This window comes from Peromyscus eremicus, chromosome 5 (genome assembly GCF_949786415.1).
Source record: "Peromyscus eremicus chromosome 5, PerEre_H2_v1, whole genome shotgun sequence".
NCBI classification, from domain to species: Eukaryota; Metazoa; Chordata; class Mammalia; order Rodentia; family Cricetidae; genus Peromyscus; species Peromyscus eremicus.
The window spans coordinates 38,666,101-38,689,204 of record NC_081420.1 but is presented as its reverse complement, the minus strand read 5'-3'; the positions used below and the strand labels follow the sequence as shown (position 1 = coordinate 38,689,204).

At 43.7% G+C, this 23,104-nt stretch overlaps 1 protein-coding gene and 1 long non-coding RNA gene across 3 annotated transcripts in view; one reads left to right on the top strand and one right to left on the bottom strand.

The window, feature by feature from the left end:
* Nucleotides 1–23,104, bottom strand: part of Carmil1 (capping protein regulator and myosin 1 linker 1) — a 294,654-nt gene that overhangs the window by 75,844 nt on the left and 195,706 nt on the right. For both annotated transcript variants that reach the window (XM_059263261.1, XM_059263262.1), the window contains exons 14-22: nt 22,913–22,990; nt 22,714–22,790; nt 19,119–19,223; nt 16,835–16,904; nt 9,307–9,388; nt 8,676–8,775; nt 8,521–8,575; nt 3,978–4,150; nt 1,909–1,977 (exon numbers count right to left, since the gene is read on the bottom strand). In XM_059263261.1, coding sequence (XP_059119244.1) covers nt 1,909–1,977; nt 3,978–4,150; nt 8,521–8,575; nt 8,676–8,775; nt 9,307–9,388; nt 16,835–16,904; nt 19,119–19,223; nt 22,714–22,790; nt 22,913–22,990 — 809 coding nt within the window. The remainder of the gene's footprint in view (nt 1–1,908; nt 1,978–3,977; nt 4,151–8,520; nt 8,576–8,675; nt 8,776–9,306; nt 9,389–16,834; nt 16,905–19,118; nt 19,224–22,713; nt 22,791–22,912; nt 22,991–23,104) is intronic.
* LOC131911276 (uncharacterized) lies at nt 975–1,937 on the top strand. Its single transcript, XR_009379321.1, has 2 exons — nt 975–1,334; nt 1,634–1,937. It is a non-coding gene; the product is annotated as an uncharacterized LOC131911276 (long non-coding RNA).

The window sequence follows — 23,104 nt, the reverse complement described above, 5'->3', positions numbered from 1 at the left end:
GATAGCTGTTTCCCCCTAGAGATAGAGTACTTCACTATAGAACTGAACCAAGGAAGGCTGCCATCCCTACAAGTGTAATTTCTACCTTTGTTTACTTTGTTTTACACAGTTGTTTGTTTATAAAAGGAACCAGCCAAACAGAATTAAAAGACTATACGTCTTTGTATTATCTTTCCTGCATCCAATTTGTAGCCCACTGCAGACCAGCATGGCTTATTTAAACAACAGTAGAAGAGCCGGGATCTCGGAGAACAGCATACACAACTGACTGATCCAGAGACACCACTAGCCACCTGGAAATGGTGAGTGCTGACAGGGTGTGTTCCTGGTTTCTCCTAATCGCCAGCCTGGGCTGGCAGGGTTCCATACGACTGGGGATGGCTGCTGGGATGTGAACTTGGTGAAGATCTCCGTGCCTACTCTGGGAACAGAGTCGCTGTAGAACAGGTGGTTCTGTGGTCACAGACAGCTCTAGGAGGGGGTGGTGTGCTGGGATGTGGTCAGCTGCCTCCCCCACACCATGCAATGGCCTGGTGTTACTATAAACAAGGGAGCCAGGCATGGTACTTTCCCTGTAACCCCAGGACTCTAAGGCAGAGAGAGGCAAGAGGACTGTTGCAAGTATCTGTAATCCCAGTACGGAGGAGGCAGAGACAAGTGGATCTCTGTGGATTTAAGGCCAGCCAGGGATACATAGTGAAAACCTGTCTCAAAATAAAACAAAACAAAAAGTATTTGAAGACCATTAACTCTTATCCTCTCCCTTGGGGGAAAAAAAAAAGAATAAATGAAGAAGTGAGATACGCCATAGGAAACTGGGGGTGGGCAGAGATCCGAGACAGTGAGAATTTCCTCCCTTTCCTGGGGAAAAGGTTTCTCTGTGGCAGCCCCCATCTCCCATTGTGTTTTAGAACATCTCCTTTCCAAGGCTCAGAATCTGCTTAGAGCGTTCTAGAACCTGATGTTAGCCAGGCCCCACTCTGGTCACATCTGTCCACACTAGACCTAGGGATTAATGAGGGCAGGTTCCTGCCTGCAAGTCTCAGATAAATAGTGACACAATCCTTCCAATTCTGGACGTACCACGGTCCATGTGTACAAGTTCCAGTAAGAAAATGTCATCTTTAACATTTTTTAAGGCTGTAGCAATTAAGACAAGATGCTCTGGAAGTCTTGTCTGGCAACAGCACCTCCATCAATGAGCTGACGTCAGGTTCTGCCTCAGGTCCAGTAAGCTCACTGAAGTGGCCCTGTTTGCCTTGCCTCAACCTCTGTGAATGTGCTCAAGGACTACAGAGGTACATGGGTTCTCCATGTGATGTTTTGCTCTTCTGGTGAGTACTGTAAATACCTCTCTGCTTTGGAGACACTCGATTGATTTCTTAGATTGACATTGGCCAAAACAGAAGAGATTCTAGTATTATTTTCATTCGTGTCTAGTATTGTTACTTTTTCATTTCGTTGATCAGAAAAGTACATGTGACAGCAAATAACAAATGTAGCTATCAATTACAGTAAAAAATTTCCTAGCAATAAAATTATAAGACTCACCACTAATTAATTTCACTTTTATTTTCTGGACTATACACCCCCCCCCTTCATCCCCACCTTCACCCTCCCCCATGTTGTCCAGATAAACAGAAAAGTAAACCCAGTGCAGAGAGTCTACGGACCACAAACTCAGGAGGAACAGTGATGCTGATGACCATCTGCCTTGGCAGATCAGCACCTCCACCCTCGCTGTGCACATGAGAAACTCAATCAGGTCAGAGCCGCTGTCCTCCTGCCCCGTGTGGTTGGTTTACAGAGAGCCGATATCTACCTATGGTTTCTTCTCCCACCCCGTCAGAGGCACTAACACCATTGGTTCTGCAGTGCTGTCTCAGAAGAATCCTAATTAAAACTTACTTTTCCATGGCAACTGCTATATCTTGAAAGCCTTGTGCAGTGATGTTGTTTTTGTCCCAGATGACTGTCCTGTTTGGAAATGAGACCATATCAATGATCAGACACCGAGGTGTGGCGGAGATGATCGTCCCACTGGAGATAAATGGCTTCGAATCAACATTGTCTGGGTACATCCAACCTTTTGATGTCCTGGCACAACACTCATGACCAAAAGCTGTGCAGTGCAGTTACTTAATTTTTTAAAAATATCATAATGTTTTAAGTATATTTAAGAGTGTGTATTGGACAGAATTCATAGCTATCTCTGGCTTCATGCAACAGCATGCCATCCACAAGACAAAGGTTGGACAGGCCTGTAAGCATTTTAACAGCATTATATAAATGAGGAATAACATGCATTTGTTTCATCAAAACAAAAATGGCCATCCCATCTAATACTCTATCATTTATCTATCTAGCTTTCTTTCTTTCTGTCTATCAGTTGATCGATGCTGGGGTTGAACCCAGAATGTCATGCATGCTAAGCACACACTATACCACTGAGCTATACTATCAGCCCCTACATTATAGCTTAACACAGCTATCACATAAGTATTTTTGAAAATCAACACCAAAAGTGTAACAAATATGTTGACTTATTGCAATTTTTTTTTTTTTTCGTTTTTCGAGACAGGGTTTCTCCGTGTAGCTTTGCACCTTTCCTGGAACTCACTTGGTAGCCCAGGCCAGCCTCGAACTCACAGAGATCCGCCTGGCTCTGCCTCCCGAGTGCTGGGATTAAAGGCATGCGCCACCACCGTCCGGCGACTTATTGCAATTTTTAAGACTGTACCAGCCAGAAAGCTAGAGGACCTGGCCCATCTATTCTCCAGACAGCATCCTCAGATTTGCATAGAAACTGAAGCTCCGACCAAAAATGCTACCCAGCAATGTGCCCAACATAAACATCTTCAAGTACAGGACCTTCTCTATACTCAAAACCTAGAAGGAACTTTGCTCTATCTCCTGTTTTCTCATGATCCTGTTTTGGTGTGATCGTGAGAACTTCACTCACTCTGTTGGCAAAGACTATAAAATAGGAGCTGTTTACTTACTAATGTAGGAAAAATAGAACATGTATACTTCTGAGGTGTTTTAGGATGCTCCTGGACACAAAAACTACCCTTCACTTGCCTGGAGGACCCCAGCCTGACATCTGTCACTGATTTACCGCCCCAAGCCTAAGGACCTGCTTTACCCACACTCACTTTCAAAGACCCTACCACTGTTCTTGCCTTGTGGCTTCAGTTTCAACAGAGGGTTCCAATTCTGTCTCATGCTAGAGAAAGAGAAGCATCCAAAAAGAGCTCTGGAAGAGCAACAGGCATTTGCTCTTCGTTCACCAGACTGACAGGCCAGCCACCAACCCCAATCACTCTGCGTATCAGACAACAATGGGGTGAAGCGTGGCTGGTCCTGAAGAAGAGTTGTGTGTACAAGAACTCTAGGGCAAGTCTGGGAAACAGAGAACTAGTTCACCTGGGGAACCCGTCCTTGAGTAGCACACTTCCAGTACCCTTGTGTTTCAAGTCTTTATACAGAGGTGGGACGTGGAGGAAAGGCCTCAGATCCACAACCACATATGGTCGGTGATGGACCACTAACTCTTGCCCAGGGATCTCATGGTTGGTTTCTTTTGTGCGAGCAGGTTCTGTGATGCTTGCTGAGCTGTATCACCTGAGGATGCATCTCTTAAAACATGGCCTGTCACTAAAAGACACAGACCTCCTGGGTCTGCTCCTCAGGGTGACCTACAAAGGTTTCCCTGTTTCTCACTGCCATTATTATCTCCCCGGTTAGCTTTCAAGACTCCAGTGAAAAAGGAACCACAGCACTCTGTCAGGGTTTTACATCACAGAGGGCTTGTAAAGACCAACATCTGAGGAAATACTATGCATACTTTTAAGAGTGTCCTGACCAAGTACTCTGAGGAAAGTTATGAAATTGCTTTCTTCCCAGTGAGGATCCTGGGAGGCCCAGACTCCTGAGAAGGAGCACCCGCCCCTCAGAGCCAGGACAGCCCTGCCTACCTGAGCTTGGTGTTGATCTGCAGAGCCTTGGCGAGCATCTTCGCTCCCATATCGCCCATGCCATTTCCACTGATGTCCACTTTGGTCAGGGAGGTGTTGCTGCCCAGGGCATTGATGATGATGGTGACCTCAGCCTTGAGTTTTGAGTCAGCCAGGGACAAGGACTGCAGAGGCTGCAGGGCAGACAGCACACAGCACTGAATGGCCTCATCAAAGTCATGACCACTGCCCAGCTCTCCACGGAGAACCAGGGGTTGGACCCACTGAACTGTCTGCTTTGGAACTGCTGTCTAAAGCCACGGGTGGGGATGAGGCTGGAAGCTGAAGGTTCTGCCATCAAACAGACCTCCTAGGTGAAACCTAGGCTGAATTATTGCTGACTATCTGGGGCTTCTATGTCAAACCATGGATCACCAAAGTGTCCCAAATGAGGTATTATTCTGTTCTACCCATTTTATTTTCTATAAGTGAAATAATAACTCTAAAACACAGAGGCCAAGAACAAAATAAAAACCACCCAAGATGAATAAATGTTTGGCCAATGAAATATTTATTAATCATTTATTATATCTAATCACCACGTACTCTTTTCACGTGTTGATCACGTATTTTTGTGAGCCTAGCCTTTAACAGCTGAGCCATGTCTCTAGACCTTTTAACCCTCTTAGCCATCCATTACATGGACACGATTCCCATCGTCATTTACCAAACAAGAAACAGAAGGGTTAAGCAACTCAACCAAAGTCACACAGTTAAACGGCATGGAGGGTGGGGAGTACAAGTGTGTAATCCCAGCACTTGGGAAGTGGAAGCAGAAGTTCAAAGCCAGCACAGGGTGTATGGTATTCCATCTTACCAAAAACAAAACAGCCAAACAGAAACAAAGTCCCAGAGTTAGAAAGGAGCTGAATCGGGATCAGCTTGAACGAGCTCGTTTCAGACTGTGTGCTCTCAACACCTCCATCACACTACCCCCAGGAGCTTATTTTAGAACAGTTTTGGTCATCATCATCTAACTCTCTTAAGTTTCCATAAGAAGCTATGTCTGCAGTTCAGAAACAAAAAGTCCTATCTGTATGACCTATTCAGTTGACCACACACTGCATGTGACTGCACACTAGCACCTTCTCTGTTCCCTTAAACTAGAGACTGAAAGCCACATAGGCTAGACACAGGTTTGGTTTGGCCAACAGGGTACCTGACCAAATTCTTAACAGGGCTTCTTCCTTGTGCCCAGATCACTCAACCTGCTCTACTGTCTCCCTAATCCTGTGGGCATCTGTGTTTGTAGGGCTTGGTGCAAGGCATAGCTTAATGAAATGGGATGAATTCTAAAGTATGAACCACAAAGGCAATAAAAGTCCCAATTTAGACCTGGGGAATGCAGAATTCTTCTGGGAGATGTGGAGTGGTCTACTCTAGCCTCATTCCCTTCAGCAGCTCTCACATCCCAAGCAGGTGAATTCTAGAAGATTCTAAGGTTTCTCTTCGTGGTCTATGAAATTAGGGCACAGTATGAACCTGAGTGATCTCCATGACAACAAGCAAACACAACATAGGATCTACCTGTGTCTGCCCCACCAGGTCACACTGATCATGCACCAAAGTGTATAAAAGGAAGAGGTCTCTTTCAATGAAGTACAAGGGACAGGATGGGGGGCATGGAGTTAAAATTTAGACATCAGTCAGGCATGGTGGCTCACACCTCTGATCTCAGCACCTGAGAGATAGGCTGGAGGAGAAATCGAGGCCAGACTGCACTATATGAGACCCTGTTTCAAAGGAGGAGGAGGATAAAAAATGAAATACTCAAATATCTATACAGCACTATCATGTGACTCAGTTAGACTGAGTGACCACACCATCATCCTTGACATCCAAATGAAATGCTGCTGCTCAGACTCACCCCGGGACAAATCAGAAGGCACTGGTACCTCAATCAGAATCAAACCTATACAAGTGAAAGGGACTGGTGGTGGCTAAGACAATGATATCTCAGCCAAAAAGCCAAGTGGCTACAGTGTTCTTAATATCTTACATTCAGATGAATGAAAAATGCTCAGACTCAGGCAACCTGACACCGTAAGCAAAAACACACGCACCACTGCCTTGTGGAAAGCTGTAGCCAGCTCCCCATTTCTGCGCTCTATTCCACCACAGCAAAAATGATCTGTCATGGCTTCTTTCTGATATTAGGAAACTGCCAGATCAAGAAGCTACCAAACTACTATTCCATCACGACACTCAAATTCCAACACACCTCAATTAACACTGAAGAATAATGGGTGGAGCCATAATGGGAACAGGAGGGTCTGAACTGCATACATATTTATAAGGTCAGTTCTCCCGATTCATCGCCCTTCTTTCTATACAGCCGTACTACCTGAATGCTTAATGCTTAATCTAGACTCGGTCTCCAGGTTGCAGGCCCTCCTGGGGGAAACTCATCCTATTCTGTGGATCACATGGGTTTTTATGCAGTTCTTCAGAAAAGATTCTCTGCCTTGTTAGCCACTCACTGTCACCATCTCATGAATCTGGATGCAGTCACCTTCACCTATGGTGGAGGGTGACACTGGGACTCTCAGGAATCTGGGTTTTCCCACCAAGTGTCACGTGCAGTTGTGGGTGACTAAGATATCCCATGGGCTGCCAAGGAACGTGTTCCACAGAGGGCAAGGTGTCAGAGGAGGAGATTACTTCTGAATGTCCAACTCTTACTTATGCAAAACCAAAAATAGGCCCAACGGAATCAGTTTTCTGTGGAATTTTTGAGTGCATGGGGCTCAACTCCTAATCACTTTAAATTGGTTTGCATATTACAGATTCATAAGTTAAAAAAGGGGGAGTTGATTGCCTTTTGAAAAACCCACATCATTTTCAGTGACACAAAAATAAAAAAAGCTATTCATCATTGAGTTATTATCAACATTCTAATCAAATCTGCAACTTGGCAGAATTCACATTTACATAGCAAATATGTCATCTCCAAATGTGTTTTCAGGTGCGTTTTTAAATATCAAAATTATCTTTAAGTGGGAAACTCTAAAACTACAAAAACAATTTGAAGACCCTTAAGCAATAATCAGAACTTGAAATATATACAGTCTTCAAAAACTCAAAAACTTCTTAAGTTACTTACTAAGACACATTTGGGGATGAATACTAAGTATGATTTTGTAACATTAAGTTCTCAAACCTTTTAAAATTGGGCCAATCTCAGGAAATCTGAAATGTTAGTATAGCAGAGTGGAAAAAAGTCAAAATAAATGTATAAAATTTGAATTAAACTCCAATTTTACCCTTGACTTTAATAATCTAATAGAAGGGGAACAGAATACCGAGGTTCTTAGCAGATGAGGTCACAGCAAAGCAGCAGAATCCATTCAATAATTAATCGCATTGTTTAGCACAGGTTAGAAATTACAGCTACATGTAAGAATATCAAGAAAACAGAATTTTCACATCTTAGGGGAAGAGAGGGCTAGTAGGACAGAGGTACCTGAACCCCACAGCCCCATAGCTGCCTTAGGGAAGTCAGCTTACAGATGTCATAGGATTTTCTATCATTTCCTGGTTTCAGTTCAAAAGCGGAAATGGTATTTTCAGAATGTGACATGCTTCACCTGTTTCATGTAAGAAACATGAAAAAACCCACAGTGTGGCTCTTCATAATGGCAAGAAGAATCTGAATTTTAGAAACTATGTTTCATGACTGGATATGACTTTGAGAAGGACAAAGTCTTACGGAGCATCAATAGAACGTAACGTAAGGCGCACCACTCTCGAACCAATGAATTCATGACGGTTCTTCTACTTTCAGTTAAATAGCTTCCTTCTCACGCACAATAGAATTCTACCTGAAATTCATCACCTTCACTCTGACCTAAGTCTTGCTCAGAAGCAACTAAAAAGGCATAAAAGCACAAGGAAGGTGACCAGAGGCCAAGCAGCCCTGAAAATGAGAGCAAACTTCCTTAGTACCTGAAATTTGGTATAATTACCAGGTGAAGTCCAAATTGAGACATGATGTTTCTTGGCATAATACATGGTAAAAACAACTAGCTAGATAATCTGCAGGTTGATGGATTAGCTGGTTAGGATGCAGACATGCTGAAGAGTTACTTTACACCTTTGACAATCTCTTAGTCTGGGCCAGTGAGATGACCCAGTGGGTAACAGTCCCTGCCGCCAAGCCTCACAACCTAAAATCCCCAAGACCCACATAGTGGAAGAGGAGAACTGACTCCTGTGAGGCCCCCTCTGACCTCAGGACACGCACCGTGGTACTTCTGACTGAGTGCACACCCACAAATTAATAATAATAATAATAATCAATGTTTGCAAAAGCTCTTGGTTTTAATCTTCCTGGTGAATAGGAGAATAGAATTTTAAATATATTCAAAACTCTACTAAGGCATAGTCTATTTTTAAAACACTGATAAAATGTAAAACATGTAAATTATCTGAAAGCCCATCCGCATCAATCCAATAGAAACAACCATAAAGAGGAAACAAGTCAAGTGGGTCACGTGATACTCACAGAGTCTTCATCTTGGATCATCTGCACCAAGTTGTCCAACACAGGCGTCAGATTTCTAAAGAGATTTTAAAGATGTGGACAGTGGAATCAAATCAAAAGCTGTCAGGAGGCTGGTTATTTTCATCATTGTCATATAGAAAATTCAAAACTCTTACTTGGATTTCATATTATTAAAATTTTTGCCTAACGCCAGGTGCTGTATGGATCTGTTTTTACTGAGCCACACTATTAGGGTAGACAGGTCGGATTCTAAGCCTGGAAGGGAGAGTAAAGACCACATTAAAACACAATCGGAGAAGTGAATTCCTGCTGAGCTGAGCTCAGTGCCCCTGACCCTCAGCCTTTCTTCTCAGAGGAGCTCTCTGGCCTCTTTTCAGGGCCTATTGGTTCACAGGGGTGAACTCAGTCTCTTCAAGGACTTACCTAAGCCTCCTCTACAGTCAGTGTCCATGCAAAGTCAGCAGGACCCAGAAATCATATCGGCGGACGGTTTCCCCTCTCCCACCATACTGCTCACTGCTAGGTAACTTGTTATACAAGTTTTCTATACAAATTTAACAGGATCAGAACAGTCACTAAAGCAGCAGAAATGAAGCTAATTATGTAAAAATTTGGAAACAGTTTTATGACTACCAAGAAGCTAAAACTGCTGGATTCAGATCTTCACCACAGGAGAGAAGATATGTTATGATTTGTTTTAGAATTTGCACATCGGGCTGTGGCTAGTGGGCCGTTTTCCCGTTCCTTGCTTGTTCCAGTAGCGTTTTAGTTTCTTTCGTGTCTTACCGTTGTCGGAGATGTCCAGGCTGACGATGTTGTGGATTTCGGCGATGCAGCCTTCTAGCACTTGAGCCCCTCCTGACCTCAGCTAGAGAAACAGAGCAAACACAAGGTGAGGTCCTCTTCCTGCTGCAGGAGAGACTGAAAAATCACTACAGAACGCTTAAAATAAGCCATGGAGAAGCAAAGGTTTATCAGCTCCAAATAGAGGGAGGATGCTATTATCAGTGGTAAAGGAATGATACTGTTTGCGACACCACACGATCCAACCTTAAATCCTAAAGTTCTTAGAAAAAGAAGGGGGGAAAGTGGGGACAGGCAGGTAACTTTACTCAGTGGAGGGCTGGGGGATGCAGCTCAGTGGTAGGGAGCTTATCTCACATGCTCAAGGCTCTGGGCTCAACCTATAGCACCAAACACCAAACCAAAACAACAACAAAAAGGCAATGTATGTCAGTACACAAGAACTTTTGTTCAAATTCTGGAAATGAAGCGAATCCCTTCAGACACTAGAACACTAGCATTTCAAGCCATTGCTTCTGCTTCCAAGGTTTGACTCATCATCCCAGGGAGCAGCAAGGCAGCCGCCATACGAGACAAGCTCCCACCCCTCAGTCTTTCCCTATGAAGTCAAAGCAAGTATGCGGGACTCACATCTTTCTAATTCTCTGATAACACTGGACTACCATAAGTTCTTCTACATGATGCAAAGTGCCCATAGCCCTTCCTCATCAGGAAACTCATCATCTAACTGGAAGAGACCAGTTATCATTTATTAGGAACCTACTACATGCCCAGGAACATGAAGCATTTTTATAGCATTTATATCCATTTCTACACTAAACTTATGAGATACCATTTTCTCATTGTTCAAGCTGATACAGGAATTTAAAGAATCCTCATTTCTTAGTTCATACACAATAGTTTTATGATGCCTGCAGCCAACCTACAAACTCTGCTGTGCACTCCTGTTTGTTAAGCACAGATCTCTGGGGTCACTCTTTGTCCAGGAGTACTTAAGGATATTCCATTATTTTTTACTTTTTAAGGTGATAGCAAATTTGTCAGGTGCCTTGGGTGAGAGTCACCCAGAGGAAGACCTCTCAAAGAGACTGATCTGCCTACTCCCATGGAACAGAGACCAGCCCTACAGGGGAGAGTTTGCCTAGTTCCTCTCACTCTGCAGTGACCATGTCCACAGGGATGGGCTGGTTCCCAGGACTCCTGTAGACACCATGCTCACGTCCTTTACACATAGACCACATGGGAGCTGCACGTGAGGTACACATGCCCTCCCTTGACATTAATTCACCTCCACGTTACTTCCAACACTCAACCCTGAACAACGGCATGTGAAGAGTTTCTGTGCAGTACTGTTTAAGGACTGGGGATGAGGAGAACAGCCTGGATCTGTTCAGTGTAGACACCATTTTCCCCAAATATTCTGGACCCACAGTCGATGATGTCTCAGATACAGATTCCAAAGCTGCCGAGGAACTGCTGCACTTTGCTAGTTATTTTCTGGTACTCTTCAGCTTTACCCCAAGGCCTGTCAAGCCTGTCTCACCATGGCAACTCCATACAAACCTTGTTTGTTTGTTTGTTTGTTTCTCAGCATGAGGTTTTAAGGATTTGTAGTTTTTATTTTAATTTTTTTAAGTGTGCGTGTGTGTGTGTGTGTGTGTGTGTGTGTGTGTGTGTGTATACGAGCACACAAGCACACACTTGGGTACTCTCAGAGACCAGCAGAGGGCCTCCAATCCCCAAGGGCTATGGGGTTTCTTAACTACTGAGCCATCTCTTCATTCCTCATTGGCAGCTCTAAAGGTTCCCAGAACTATGCTATTCCAAGAGCCACGGGAAAGCTCATACCTGTCTATAAACAGTGGGTATCTGGTCTACGATAAGGTTGAAATTTGTTGGGAGGCTTTGCTGGTTAGTCAGAGGTTGCAGTCCATCATGGCCTGGCAGCTTTTTCCAAAGCTCAGTGGCATGAGGACTTCCTCCCCCACAGTGGCATTTCCTGCTCTCTACCTGCCCTTATCTGGACAATGTCCCTGGGCCTGGAGGACTGACCTTATCTGAAATCTGTCTCTAAACGTGGATGCCTGATTTCTCTCTAGGGTGACCCTTGGCATACTTGCCTGCTAGAAGGCTGCCCTGCTGCACATATGGTAACTAAGACCTGTGCTAGGAGCTTTGTATAAGACCCTGCTGCCACACAGGAAGCCTTAGGATAGGACTGTGCCACTTAATGCAAATTAGGGTTTGTCCCCAGGCTCCCCAATCCTATAGATTCCTTTTACTCCAGAATAAAGTTGAGCTGATTCATTGAAGTCCTCTCCCAGAGGGCTGTCTCCATTGTACCCAAAGCCGTCTGAACCCTGTTCCCCTCCTCTGCTCCCTCCACCCTCATGGACCAGTGCACCAACGATCTCGAGGAAGAAGCAGAACCATAGAAATGAAATATAAATTCCTCAGAGCCCTTAGTAGCAACTGGAGTCCTATTGTATATAATAACATAAATGGAGGGCTTGTATATTTTGTCTTTGTAGATATTTCTAGGAATTAATTCTAAATATATTTTATGAAAGTGTCACTTGGGGACTGCCAACTTTAACAGTCAAAAGAAAAGAAGAAAAGGCAGATTCTTCACCATCCATAGCTCTTGAGATGCATTGCTCTAACCACAGCCTTGTTAACCCTTGAAGCGACCTGCCTGACACATGCCAAAGCTCAATTAGAAGCCATCAGGAAACACAGCATGATATTCAGAGCATGGAAAAGGCGCAAATTTAAGAAGATAAGCCCAAGTTCCTCGACCTTTCTGACATGCTACGTGCTGACAAGGACTCTTGTATAGAAATAAAATTATACAAGAAAATTGCTACACTCTATCACTATAGGCGCAGTAAAAGAAATATTCCATTCACAGAAACAGAAAATGCCAATGACATGTAGTGATCGATTCTGTTCATCTTGGAACTATTTTTAGTGATATACTTGTAGAATAGACACACCTAGTATGTTTTTCCAATGCTTAAGAACAGTGAACTAGTTGTACACATCCTAAGTTATTGAGGCGTGAAGTACTTACACAGTGGCCAAGCTACGGGAAGCCCAGGGAGGAAAAAGACAAAAAGCGTTATCAGCAGCAGGCAGAACAAGAATAAAGGCAAAGCCCTCAACACACTGCCTAACCAGTCAAGTCCACAGACACCTCCAACACAATCAAAAAATTAAAATACTCATCTTCGGTTACCAAGAGTATTCAATTACATTTATAAGTTATTAGGTGCCCCAAATTCCCTTAAAGCTAAAGCTTTCCCAAAACAGTAAAAGCTTTTCCATGACTGTAAATGAAAATCCTTTTAAATGAATTTGCATAATTAGAGCCACATGTGCATATGTGAATATAAAACTGGTTTTTAAATCATGCTCATTTGCATCCCCCCCCACTGGCATTATTTAAAAGAAAGCAAGATGGAGCTGGGGATGGGAGTGGCACACTCAGGAACTTACTGCAGAAAGATGGTCAGTTTGAAGCCAGATTGTGCTACATGGTGGGTTCTAGTCAGAGAGTGAGGCCTTGACTCAAACAATAACCAACAGATAAGGAAAAATAAGCAAAATGGTGGTACATACTCGCATTTCCAACAATGGGGGACAGGGAGTGCTACAAACTTGAGGCCAGACTACCTGGTCTACATAGAGTCCTAGCTATCTAGAGATATATAAGAACCTGTCAAAAAAAAAAAAAAAAAGGAAACCAGAGAGCAATTAAGTGTTACTACGTCACTGAACAATTTAACTGCATTGCTTTCCTGAGTGTCCTCTTATGGAGGTGGAGCACTGTAGACAGTACAGTTCTAAGTGAAAAGTCAAATCTAACATTCAAGCATGTATGGAATAGGGACGCGGGTGTGATAACACATGCCTGCAGTCCCAATCCTTGAGATTAATAGTTCAAGGTCATCCTCGGCTATAAAGCAAATTTTTAGACTGGCTAGTCTACAAGAGACCCTGTCTCTCAAAAATTTAACATGTCTTTCAAAACTTGTTTTAAAAATTGTATTTATCTGATCATGAGGAGAAAGTTAAGTGTGGAATTCTTCCATGATTTTGACTAGCATACTAAGATTGAGGGAAGCTGCATCTAAGGTGGAGAAAGAGAGGATTAATAGTAAAATAATATTTCTATGTTAAGTTTCCTTCTTAGAGCAATGCATAAAGTCTTAGTACCCAAAACTGGAGACTGATGGTCAAACCCAAGAAACAGCAAGTGTCTCAATTATCTTGTAACTCCAAGACTCTGTGTCGTGAAGAAATCCAGCTATATTTGGACATCTAGCTCTAAGAAGCAAGTATAGAACAAAATACTGTAACAGCTTAGAAAAATAATTTTGTGCTGCACCAAGTTTAATGAGCAGCAATGTAACACATCACCAGGAAGCATGGTCACTGGCCCTGGAACTTCAGCTATGAAACTGGATAAACACAGGACTATGATACCTCTAAGGCTTGCTTTCTTAGCACCGTAAATTTTCCTATAACGCATAAATGAAAGATGGAAATTAAGATAAAATTATCATAACAATAATGGTCAATCCCACTGTCAAAAGGAATCATTTGATCAGGATTCCTATTGTCATAAAAAGAAAACTACAAGCACAAAGGCCTATCAGTAGTTAGGTTGGCTTTTATAAAAATGGCTGTAGAAACTGTGTGATGCCCCTGCCCTCAAATGTATCCTCCACTCTCCTAATGCTTGGATTTCAGGAGTGTACCACCATACCTGGTCTGTCTGACATTTTTAACCTATCAAAATATTTTATATGGGTCATCTAATATTACCTTCAAAAGATTTTCAAGAAACAAGAAGAGATTTAAGAACAAGTTTTAAACCAGGTCCGCCTGGTAGTCTTTGAGCAAGGTCCTGTCTCAAATTGCTAAGAAGAACATATCTAATCATATTTAATGTTCTAGTGATTGCCAATGTTGGCATCAACACAGTGCCAGCAGAGAGCTGGACTGCTTCAAATACGTTAGACTTCACCATTTCCTCATCTGTACGTGAGACCAACAGATCACTCACGCCTGTCACAGCTTGATCATGGTGACAGACTGTCTCGTATCAGGCTGAAAAAGCCCCAGCTGAGTCACAGCTAATACAGTTTGGCCAGTGTTTGGTTACAGTACTCTCACCAACTTCCTGTTCCTCAGAGAATGGCCCCTAGCAGACCCCGTCTGCCCATTCCCATGATAAATGGTTTTTATTACTGGCACACCCTTAGCAAAATGTTAATAAGCAAAACGTTCATATTGCTGGAGTTGCTTTCCACTTCTCGTCTGTCTTTATAAAGAGCGGGCCAATGATTGGAATTACAGTTCCATTACTCAAAATTAATATTCTAGAGTGTTTTTCTTTGGTTTTTAACTTTTGTGGAGTTTTTGCTTTTCCAAAGCAATAAGATTAATAGGTCACAAAAGTGACCTTCACACTAAAATTAAAGAAAAATGTAACACTGATAATTCATATGAACAATTTCAGTCTTGTCAACTTCTAGACTCTTCATATATGGATGTAAATCTTATTCAGTATCTAGTGTTGGCTTCGTGCCTGGCATTTTGTGAATCAGTAAGGAAGACTATATCAGTATGACACAAACATTACCCTCCAGAAGAAAGCCACAGCCTGGCTAGGAAAGCAAACACAATTTTATAATTGTGTGAGTGCTGCATATCAACCAAGGAATGATAGGCAGTGAGTCAGATGGGAACACAGCCACAGAGGACAACTCGGGGTACTTTTCCAAATAGAGCTCCTTCAGATCTCGTGACATCTTCTGTGGTGGTATTGTGTTCCCTAAAATATTGTGCACCCTAATAAACTTATTTGGGGTCAGAGACAGAACAGCCACTAGATACAAAGGCTAGAAAATGGTGGCACTCACACCTTTAATCCTAGTATTCCAGAGGTAAAAATCCCTCTGGATCTCTGTGAGTTCAAGGGCACATTGGAAACAGCCAGGCATGGTGACACGCGCCTTTAATCCCAGAGAGTGATGGCAAAAACAGAAAGATATATAGGGCGTGAAGACCAGAAACTAGAAGCATTTGGCTGGCTAAGCTTTTAGGCTTTCGAGCAGCAGTTCAGCTGAGATTCATTCTGGATGAGGACTCAGAGGCTTCCAGTCTGAGGAAACAGGATCAGCTGAACTGGCGAGGTGAGGTAGCTGTGGTTGTTCTGCTTCTCTGATCTTCCAGCATCACCCCAATAACTGGCCTCAGGTTTGATTTTATTAATAAGAACTTTTAAGATTCATGCTACAATCTTCCTAGGAAAACACTAATACTTCTATCTCGCACAAACCCAGAGGTTCAGTGACGTCATCAGTGATAGCTCTCTACACTATCAACCCAGACTGGATCTGGAACCAACTAGGAGGCACAGTTCTGGGCATGCCTATGGGGGCATTCCCAGAAAGAAGTCCCACATGATGTAGGCAGAACCAGCCCATAAACTGGAGGTCCTGCATTTAATAAAAAAAAGATAAAACAAACAGCACCAGCATCCATTGCTCTCTGCTTCCTGGCTATGGCACCAGGGTCACAGCTGCTTGGTTCTCCGCACCTTGCCTTCCTGAGATGATGGACTGCAGCCTTGAAGAGTGAGCCAAAATCAACCTGTCTTCCTCAGTTCCCTTTGTCAGACATTTGCCACAGGAATGAGCCAAATACTAATACATCAGCCAGTCCACCTAGGATGACACAGTCTGATGGACTTATAAGGAAGACTGGTTTTGACCTAGGTCCTCAAAGAGGGTGGCCTTGAGGAGGGGGCTCGTGGGGACCTTAGCCTAAAGGTACAAACAGGACCGCAGACAGCCAGGAAGAAGAGATGGGGAGGACACACTGGGCAAAGCCAGACTCAGAACAGTGTCTGCACCTGGGATTGCCTTACTAATCTCCACATGAGCTGACAGTTTCCAGATAAGGAAAGTCTAAGTGTCCTCTAACACACACAAGCCTTTAGTCTCAGCTCTTCTTTGACGGCTCTTCCATTGGAAGTGTTCAGAGCTGCTGTACAATTTCAAGAGATGCTTTAATGCTCCTGTCTTAAACTAAGATATTAAAAAAGAGTTAATAAGAAGATAGCCATTCTGTTTTACATCCTACAAATCCAAATTCAGCTCTACATATTCGTCCCCTGAAAGCAATGTGGTACACTCTATTTCATGACGGTGAAGCTACTTTATGGTTTTATATCATGGGGATTCATCATAAAACACTCAGGCAACAGGCACTAAGAATGCGGGGAAAGTCATTAAAAGCATCCTCGAAGGTAATTGGAAAGGTGTTCTGTGGTGACTTGTAGATAAAATTGCAAAACACAGAACATGTGACACTTGTATAATGTGCTTTTCCACTTCATTTCTCTCTATGGAATCACAGTATCACACTTTCCCAGGGAGAATGCAAAAACAATTTTGAGGCTGTGATCTATTCCAGTGTGCTGTCGGGGTGGTCTTACCTCACAGTTGCTGAGGTCCAGAGAAACCCCCTTCAAGCTATGATTGCAGGCCAGGCCCAAGAGCAGTGCCCTGAAGAAAGGAAACACACAAATTAAGCATAACTTCACATGAAGAACAGCAATATGCATCACGTGTGCGCACACACACACACACACACACACACACACACACACACACACACCATACAGCAAGCACACTGAATAAAGCCTGGAAAACGAACACATTTTCTGAAACACAGGTCAGACACCAAGCACCCTCTCACTTTTTGAAAATGCCAACTGCATTCTGTGTCTGACAACGGTGGGCACGTGACACTTGTGCATTCTTCTGTCTGACAGGAGGTGACTCCATCAGAAATGCAAGCCTTGAAAACACTGCCATTCCTATGCAAATAAACCCACAGCCTACCTAATTGCATATTGAAATCAAATTTTGTTCATTGCAGATAAAGTCCCACCTGCATCTGCTTGAGAACAGCTTTAACGATCGTTAAAATATTATTAGGTGATTGTTATTAGCATAGCAGAGTGAGGCTGGCTTTCCCCAAGGAACAAACAGTGAGGGAGTCTGGCCCCACAGTATTCCAGAGGATGAAACGAGAGCTAGATGACTTTATTAAGTCACCTAACAGAATGTGCAGGTAAGGATACAGACGCCCTGGAGATAGGGAGCTACATGTCTATGGCTGTGTCTAGGATCCTGGCAGTCCAGCCAATTGCAGGTCAGAGCAGATGTTATCTCTCATCCACAAAATTGAGGGGACTGGATTCACTGCCCAGATATCAAAACTCAAAAGCAGATTGCATGGCTACAAGTCAGTCCTGTGAAGTCCAACACAGTTGAGCGCGCTGGCACAGCAGCTCTGAAATCTACAGAATGGAGGCTCAGTGGGAAAAGGCACCTGCTACGAGGCCTGATGACCTGAGTTCAACCCCAGTCACACTGGTGATAGACAGAACCAGTTCCTGCAAGTTGTCCTCTGACCTCTACACACATGCCATGGTATACTCAGACACACGCATACACACTAAATAGACAAATGTAAAAACAAGAGAAAAAACACAATTACAAAATAAATTCCACAAAATGAATAAAAGTCCTCAATCAGACCTCATGATGAACTCTAACTTGAGCAGCAGGAAGGAAACAGACAACCTGAAACTGACCAGGACTCAAGGCAGACAGTGCACACTAAACATCTCCTACCAGGCATTTCCTACCTGGAGTGACACCTGTTCCCAATGATCCTAGAGAAAGGACCTCCACCCAGGGAAAGGACCTCTGCCCCAGAGGATGAGAGGGCAAAGGGAATGTGGGACAAAAAGGAACTCATGCCAGGTTCCTGAGGATTTGTCCTTCCAGCAATTCTCGGGCCTCGCGCACACAGTGAGAACTCCACAGTCGTCAATGGACAGCTAGTCTACATGTACAAGGGTCAGCCGTACTTGAAGAAGCAAGCACTGTGTACACCCAAACCATTCTGAATGTGCCGTCTCCTAATCTACTCTATGAGCAAAGAGGACTAAGCACGTGGTAAGTTCGAAATAAGTATTGGCTGAGTGAGTGTGTCAACAGTATTATTAAACTATAAAAGAGTATCTGTAGACCACTAATCCTGACAGCTGTTTCTACAAGCCACCAGCAACCGAGCATGAGGGGTGTGTGTGTGTGTGTGTGTGTGTGTGTGTGTGTGTGTGTGTGTGGACATTGTCCAAGTGAAAAAAGAGGGCATAGTTGTCAGTTCTCTTTTTCTATTCACAAACATGTGTGCACGTATGAATGTCCCAAATGGGCTGGACAGAGGTTTAAAAGGACAGTGGTACCTGGGATACGATCTCAAACTTCCCTCACTTTTGCACAGTAGTTACACACGAATGGGGTTCACTGTGTTATTTCTGCACATGCCTGGGACTCAACTTTTTTCCGTGACAGCGTTTACAGAAGGCCAAAAGCCACAGAAAGACAGTAACAGGAGATACAGCAACATCCATTGTGCGCCATTTACTGTCAACCTGCAAGTCACTCTCCTGCCTCAGAAGGCTTTCTCACGGGCCTGTTCCACCTTCCTTCCTTCAGCACATTCATAGTCACAAATGTAACTTTAAAAGCTCTAGAGACGGGAGGCCTTACCTTGTCGGAGGAGGGAATGGAGGATTGGTTTGGGGGGAGAAGGTTGGGGGACGAGAGGAGGGAAGAGAGGGGAATCTGTAGTTGGTATGTAAAATGAATAAAAAATTTCTTAATAAAAAAAAAAGCTCTAGAGACAACAAATGAATCACTCACTTCAAGGGCTCAGGAGCCAGCTTCGTGCCTGAAAGATTGATTTGCATCAAAGCCAGAGAACTGCTGAAAAACTGCTTGAAAGACGGGGGGACTTCCTTTCCTTTCCTGAGAAAAAGACAGAAAACAAAACACAAGCATCAAACGGGTGCTTATATTCTATCCATCCTGCTTATTGGGTATGCAGATGTGAGATCCACAGTCAGCCATCACTCCAGCAGAACTTCAAAGAGGAAACAAGTGTCTAAATGCTAACTTAAGGCCATCCAACCCACGAAACAATTTATTCCTAGTTTTGGTATCTAATAAACTCACTGCATTTTGGCCCACTGATCTTCAAGAAACATTCAAATAGGAGGTTAGAATTATGTGTTGCTCATCAGGGTGGGGACCTTCGCCACTGGACGGCAGCTGTGGGGCGCACTGAAGCTGCACTGGGCAGTGTGCCTAGTGCCTAGCGACAGTTCATTTGCTTGTGTGCTCTTGGTTTTTCACTGTACCGGACACTGAACCTATGACTCCATGCACTAGAAGTAAGCCCTCTACCACTGAGTCACAGAGCCAGCACTGTGTTTCGAGACAGTCTCAGGCAACCCAGACTGCTCTTAAATTTACTATATAGCTAAAGATAACCCCAAACTCCTCAGCTCCTGTCTCCACCTCCCAAACGCTGGGGTGATAGGAATACATCCCCACAGCCAGTTTTGTTTTGAAATCGTCTTACTATGCACCCAATGCTGGCCAGACGGGGAGACTCCATGAGATGGTGACCTGATGTGGAACCGAGGAACAGCTCAACTAAACAGCACCAAGGCTGCAGGACCAATAGCCCACTTGTCCACTACATTCACACGGTAAACCTCATCACTTCGGCCAAACATTAGAATAAAGACAAGCAGAAAATGAAGTGACTGGATAGTGCTTCCTCGTGCTACACCAGTCAAAACTGGATCAGGCCATACTGCTGAGTCAAACCCGTACTGTAATGATTTGCAAAGGAACAAGCCTCAAGCACCCACAGTGGGAAGTGCAGGCTTAGCTCACTCCACTCGCTAAGAATTGGGAACGACTCAGCAGCATGAAGCACTTCGCTGAAGCCCATGATGCCACTTAGAGGACTGCGAGTCATACAGAGGGCAGCGGGCACCTCAGGGGGCTAGGTCCACCACATAATATGCAACAGCATTTAGCGTGTGCAGAGAGAGGTCTTTCAAAACCTGTGATACTTGAGAGCTTTAAAAGCAACGTCTTAAAAACATGACGATCTCCAGCTCTTTGGGAAGGAAAATGTAAGCCACAAAATCTTTACCTGAGAAGAGAAAAAAACCAACTAGGAATCAGCAGGATTCTGGTCAGGTATTCCAGAGAGCTGTTTCCAGGTGATAGAGTCTGTCAGCTTGTACAGTTCTATTTATTTTGTGGTAAGTAAATGCGGTTTACATTGCTGTTTTGAAATCCTTCTATTCCTGTTCCCCTGCTTTGGGGTTGTTTGAACATTCCCTAATATTCACTTCCCTTTATAAGAGACAGTGACCTGTTACCACTCCAGTGACAGGTGGCTTCGCCCTGTGAGCCTCTGCGACCAGTGGAATGCGAAAGGACCCGATGTGACTCCCAGAAAGCAGCTTTCTGAGCCAGGGCACGCACTGACAGGCCCCTCCTGTCCTCTGTTACATCTTCCAGATAAAGGATGCTTCCTCCCAGGCTGAAGGTGACAATGGTCAGCCCACATGGGGCACTCAGAACTACGAAATCATTTGTGAACAAAATCTGACGAGCCTGGCTAACAATCTATGCCTCAGTACAAACTCACTAATTTTAACAGATTAACCAAGGGCTTTCCAGGAGTCTATCCAAGCAAGGTGCCGAGTATTAACGGTTTAATCATAATCTTTCATCCTGATGACAAGACAATGTGTTAGCACCGTTCTGTTACATGCAAAGAACAGCGCCACTGAGGACCAGTCATGACAAAATTCACAGCGACTGAACTCAAAAGAGCTGATTATACAAAAACCTTTATAAGCGGAGCTGTCATCCTGTAATTCAGTTCCTCAGTCAATTACAGGTCTGTCAAAGTGAGGCTTCGTGACCAGCCTCTAAACATATAAGACAGGACAGCCCGGATGAACACTCTCTCACCATGCTGTCTCCCAGACTTCGACATTCTCTAACTACACTCTATTGAGGAATTGGAAGTATATTTTTGGTATGTAAAGGATTATCTCCCTCTCTCTGTTTTGTTCTGTTTGCTTGTTTGAGACAGGGGCCTATGTAGTCTTGGCTATTCTCAAACTCACCATGTGACTGAGGATCACCTTGAACTCTCAACTCTCCTGCCTCCACCATCTAGGAATACGGCCATGTGCCACCATATGGGAAATGTCCATATCACTCTTGAATAATGGACCCAAAGTATTTGGAAATATATATTGACATGTTGGCAAGGCATAATATAGAATAAAGCATGCCACCAAGCTGAATTTTCCAAATAAGTCAAGTTATTCTCTTGAATATATAAAGCTTTAAAAAGATTAGCTAGTAAATATGGAGAAAGCACTACTATTAGGCGGTTCTGCAGATCATTAAAGAGTATAACGTGTAAAATACAATCGATGCCATGTCTTCATGATCCTGCACGGTGAGAGTTGAACCTGACTAATGCACAGAATGGCCATGGAAGCTGCACCTGTGAGGCACACGTGCTCTTCATCACTCACTCCTTGCTAAGTGGCCAATGTTTACGAATCCTTGCTGCTTCTAATGCACTGTGTCAGCAGGTGTAAGTCTGGAACTGAGATTTAAGAACTGAGATGCTATAATTAGCCGTCCCCTCCCACAAACACAACCAGGAGCCCCAGAGTGACCGTTCTTCTTTGTTCTCAGAGGTTGTTCACAGTTACTTCTAACCTCCTCACTGAGAAGAAGATGTAGACATTTTTAAAAGGGGTTTTACTATATTAAGAAGAGTACCTGTCCACATATGTGAATCCATTCACATATATACAGTTCACATAAGCAGGCTAGTGTTGTAGAAAAGGCCCTTAACTTTGTTTTTAAACAACACAGCAACAACAACAACAAAAATCTTTAACTTTCAAGGCCCAAAACTTACAGCTATGATTTGAGACCATTTTTCTTTTTTTTTTTTTTTTTTTTTTTAAAGATTTATTTATTTATTATGTATACAGTGTTCTGTCTGCATGTACGCCTGCAGGCCAGAAGAGGGCACCAGATCTCATTACAGATGGTTGTGAGCCACCATGTGGTTGCTGGGAATTGAACTCAGGACCTTTGGAAGAACAAGCAGTGCTCTTAACCTCTGAGCCATCTCTCCAGCCCGATTTGAGACCATTTTTCATGTACAACATTTAGTTCCCAAGCCAGGTAGGATGGTCTACAAGGCTGTAATCCAGGCTCTTGGGAGGCCAAGGCAGGAATATTGGCCTGAGTTTGAAGCCAGGCTATAGCGTGAAACTCTGTCTCAAACAACAACAACAAATTCTCTTCCCATCACTCACTCTACATTCAGTATCCTCACACCTCTTCCCAGAAGAAGAGACTCTAAGACAGCCTTGGCAGCAGGAGACAGCCGTACCTGTGAGAGAAGACCGATCTGGAGAGATTGAGCACAGCGAGACACTGAAGGCACCCCCGGAGAAGAGCACTACACACCTGAGGAAGAAACGGAAGTTATCATTTCCACATAATTCTAGGTCCGTGAGAATATTTCACTAAAGAGACAGGGTGCATCAAGGAGGCATGCTGAGAGCCCGAGTGGCAGACTGAGGCATTACCATGTCCAGAGAACATTCTGTATTAGATAAATCCAGATGAACAATGGTGTTGGGCTGCGCCAAAAAATTGTACATGTGCTGGAAAGAAACAGAAGAGTGATGTTAGGCTCTAGAAAGACACCGCCATGCAAGCTGATGTCAATACAGTCAGCCACGCGCCCCTGACCTTCTTGACTGCTCCTCAGAACGTTT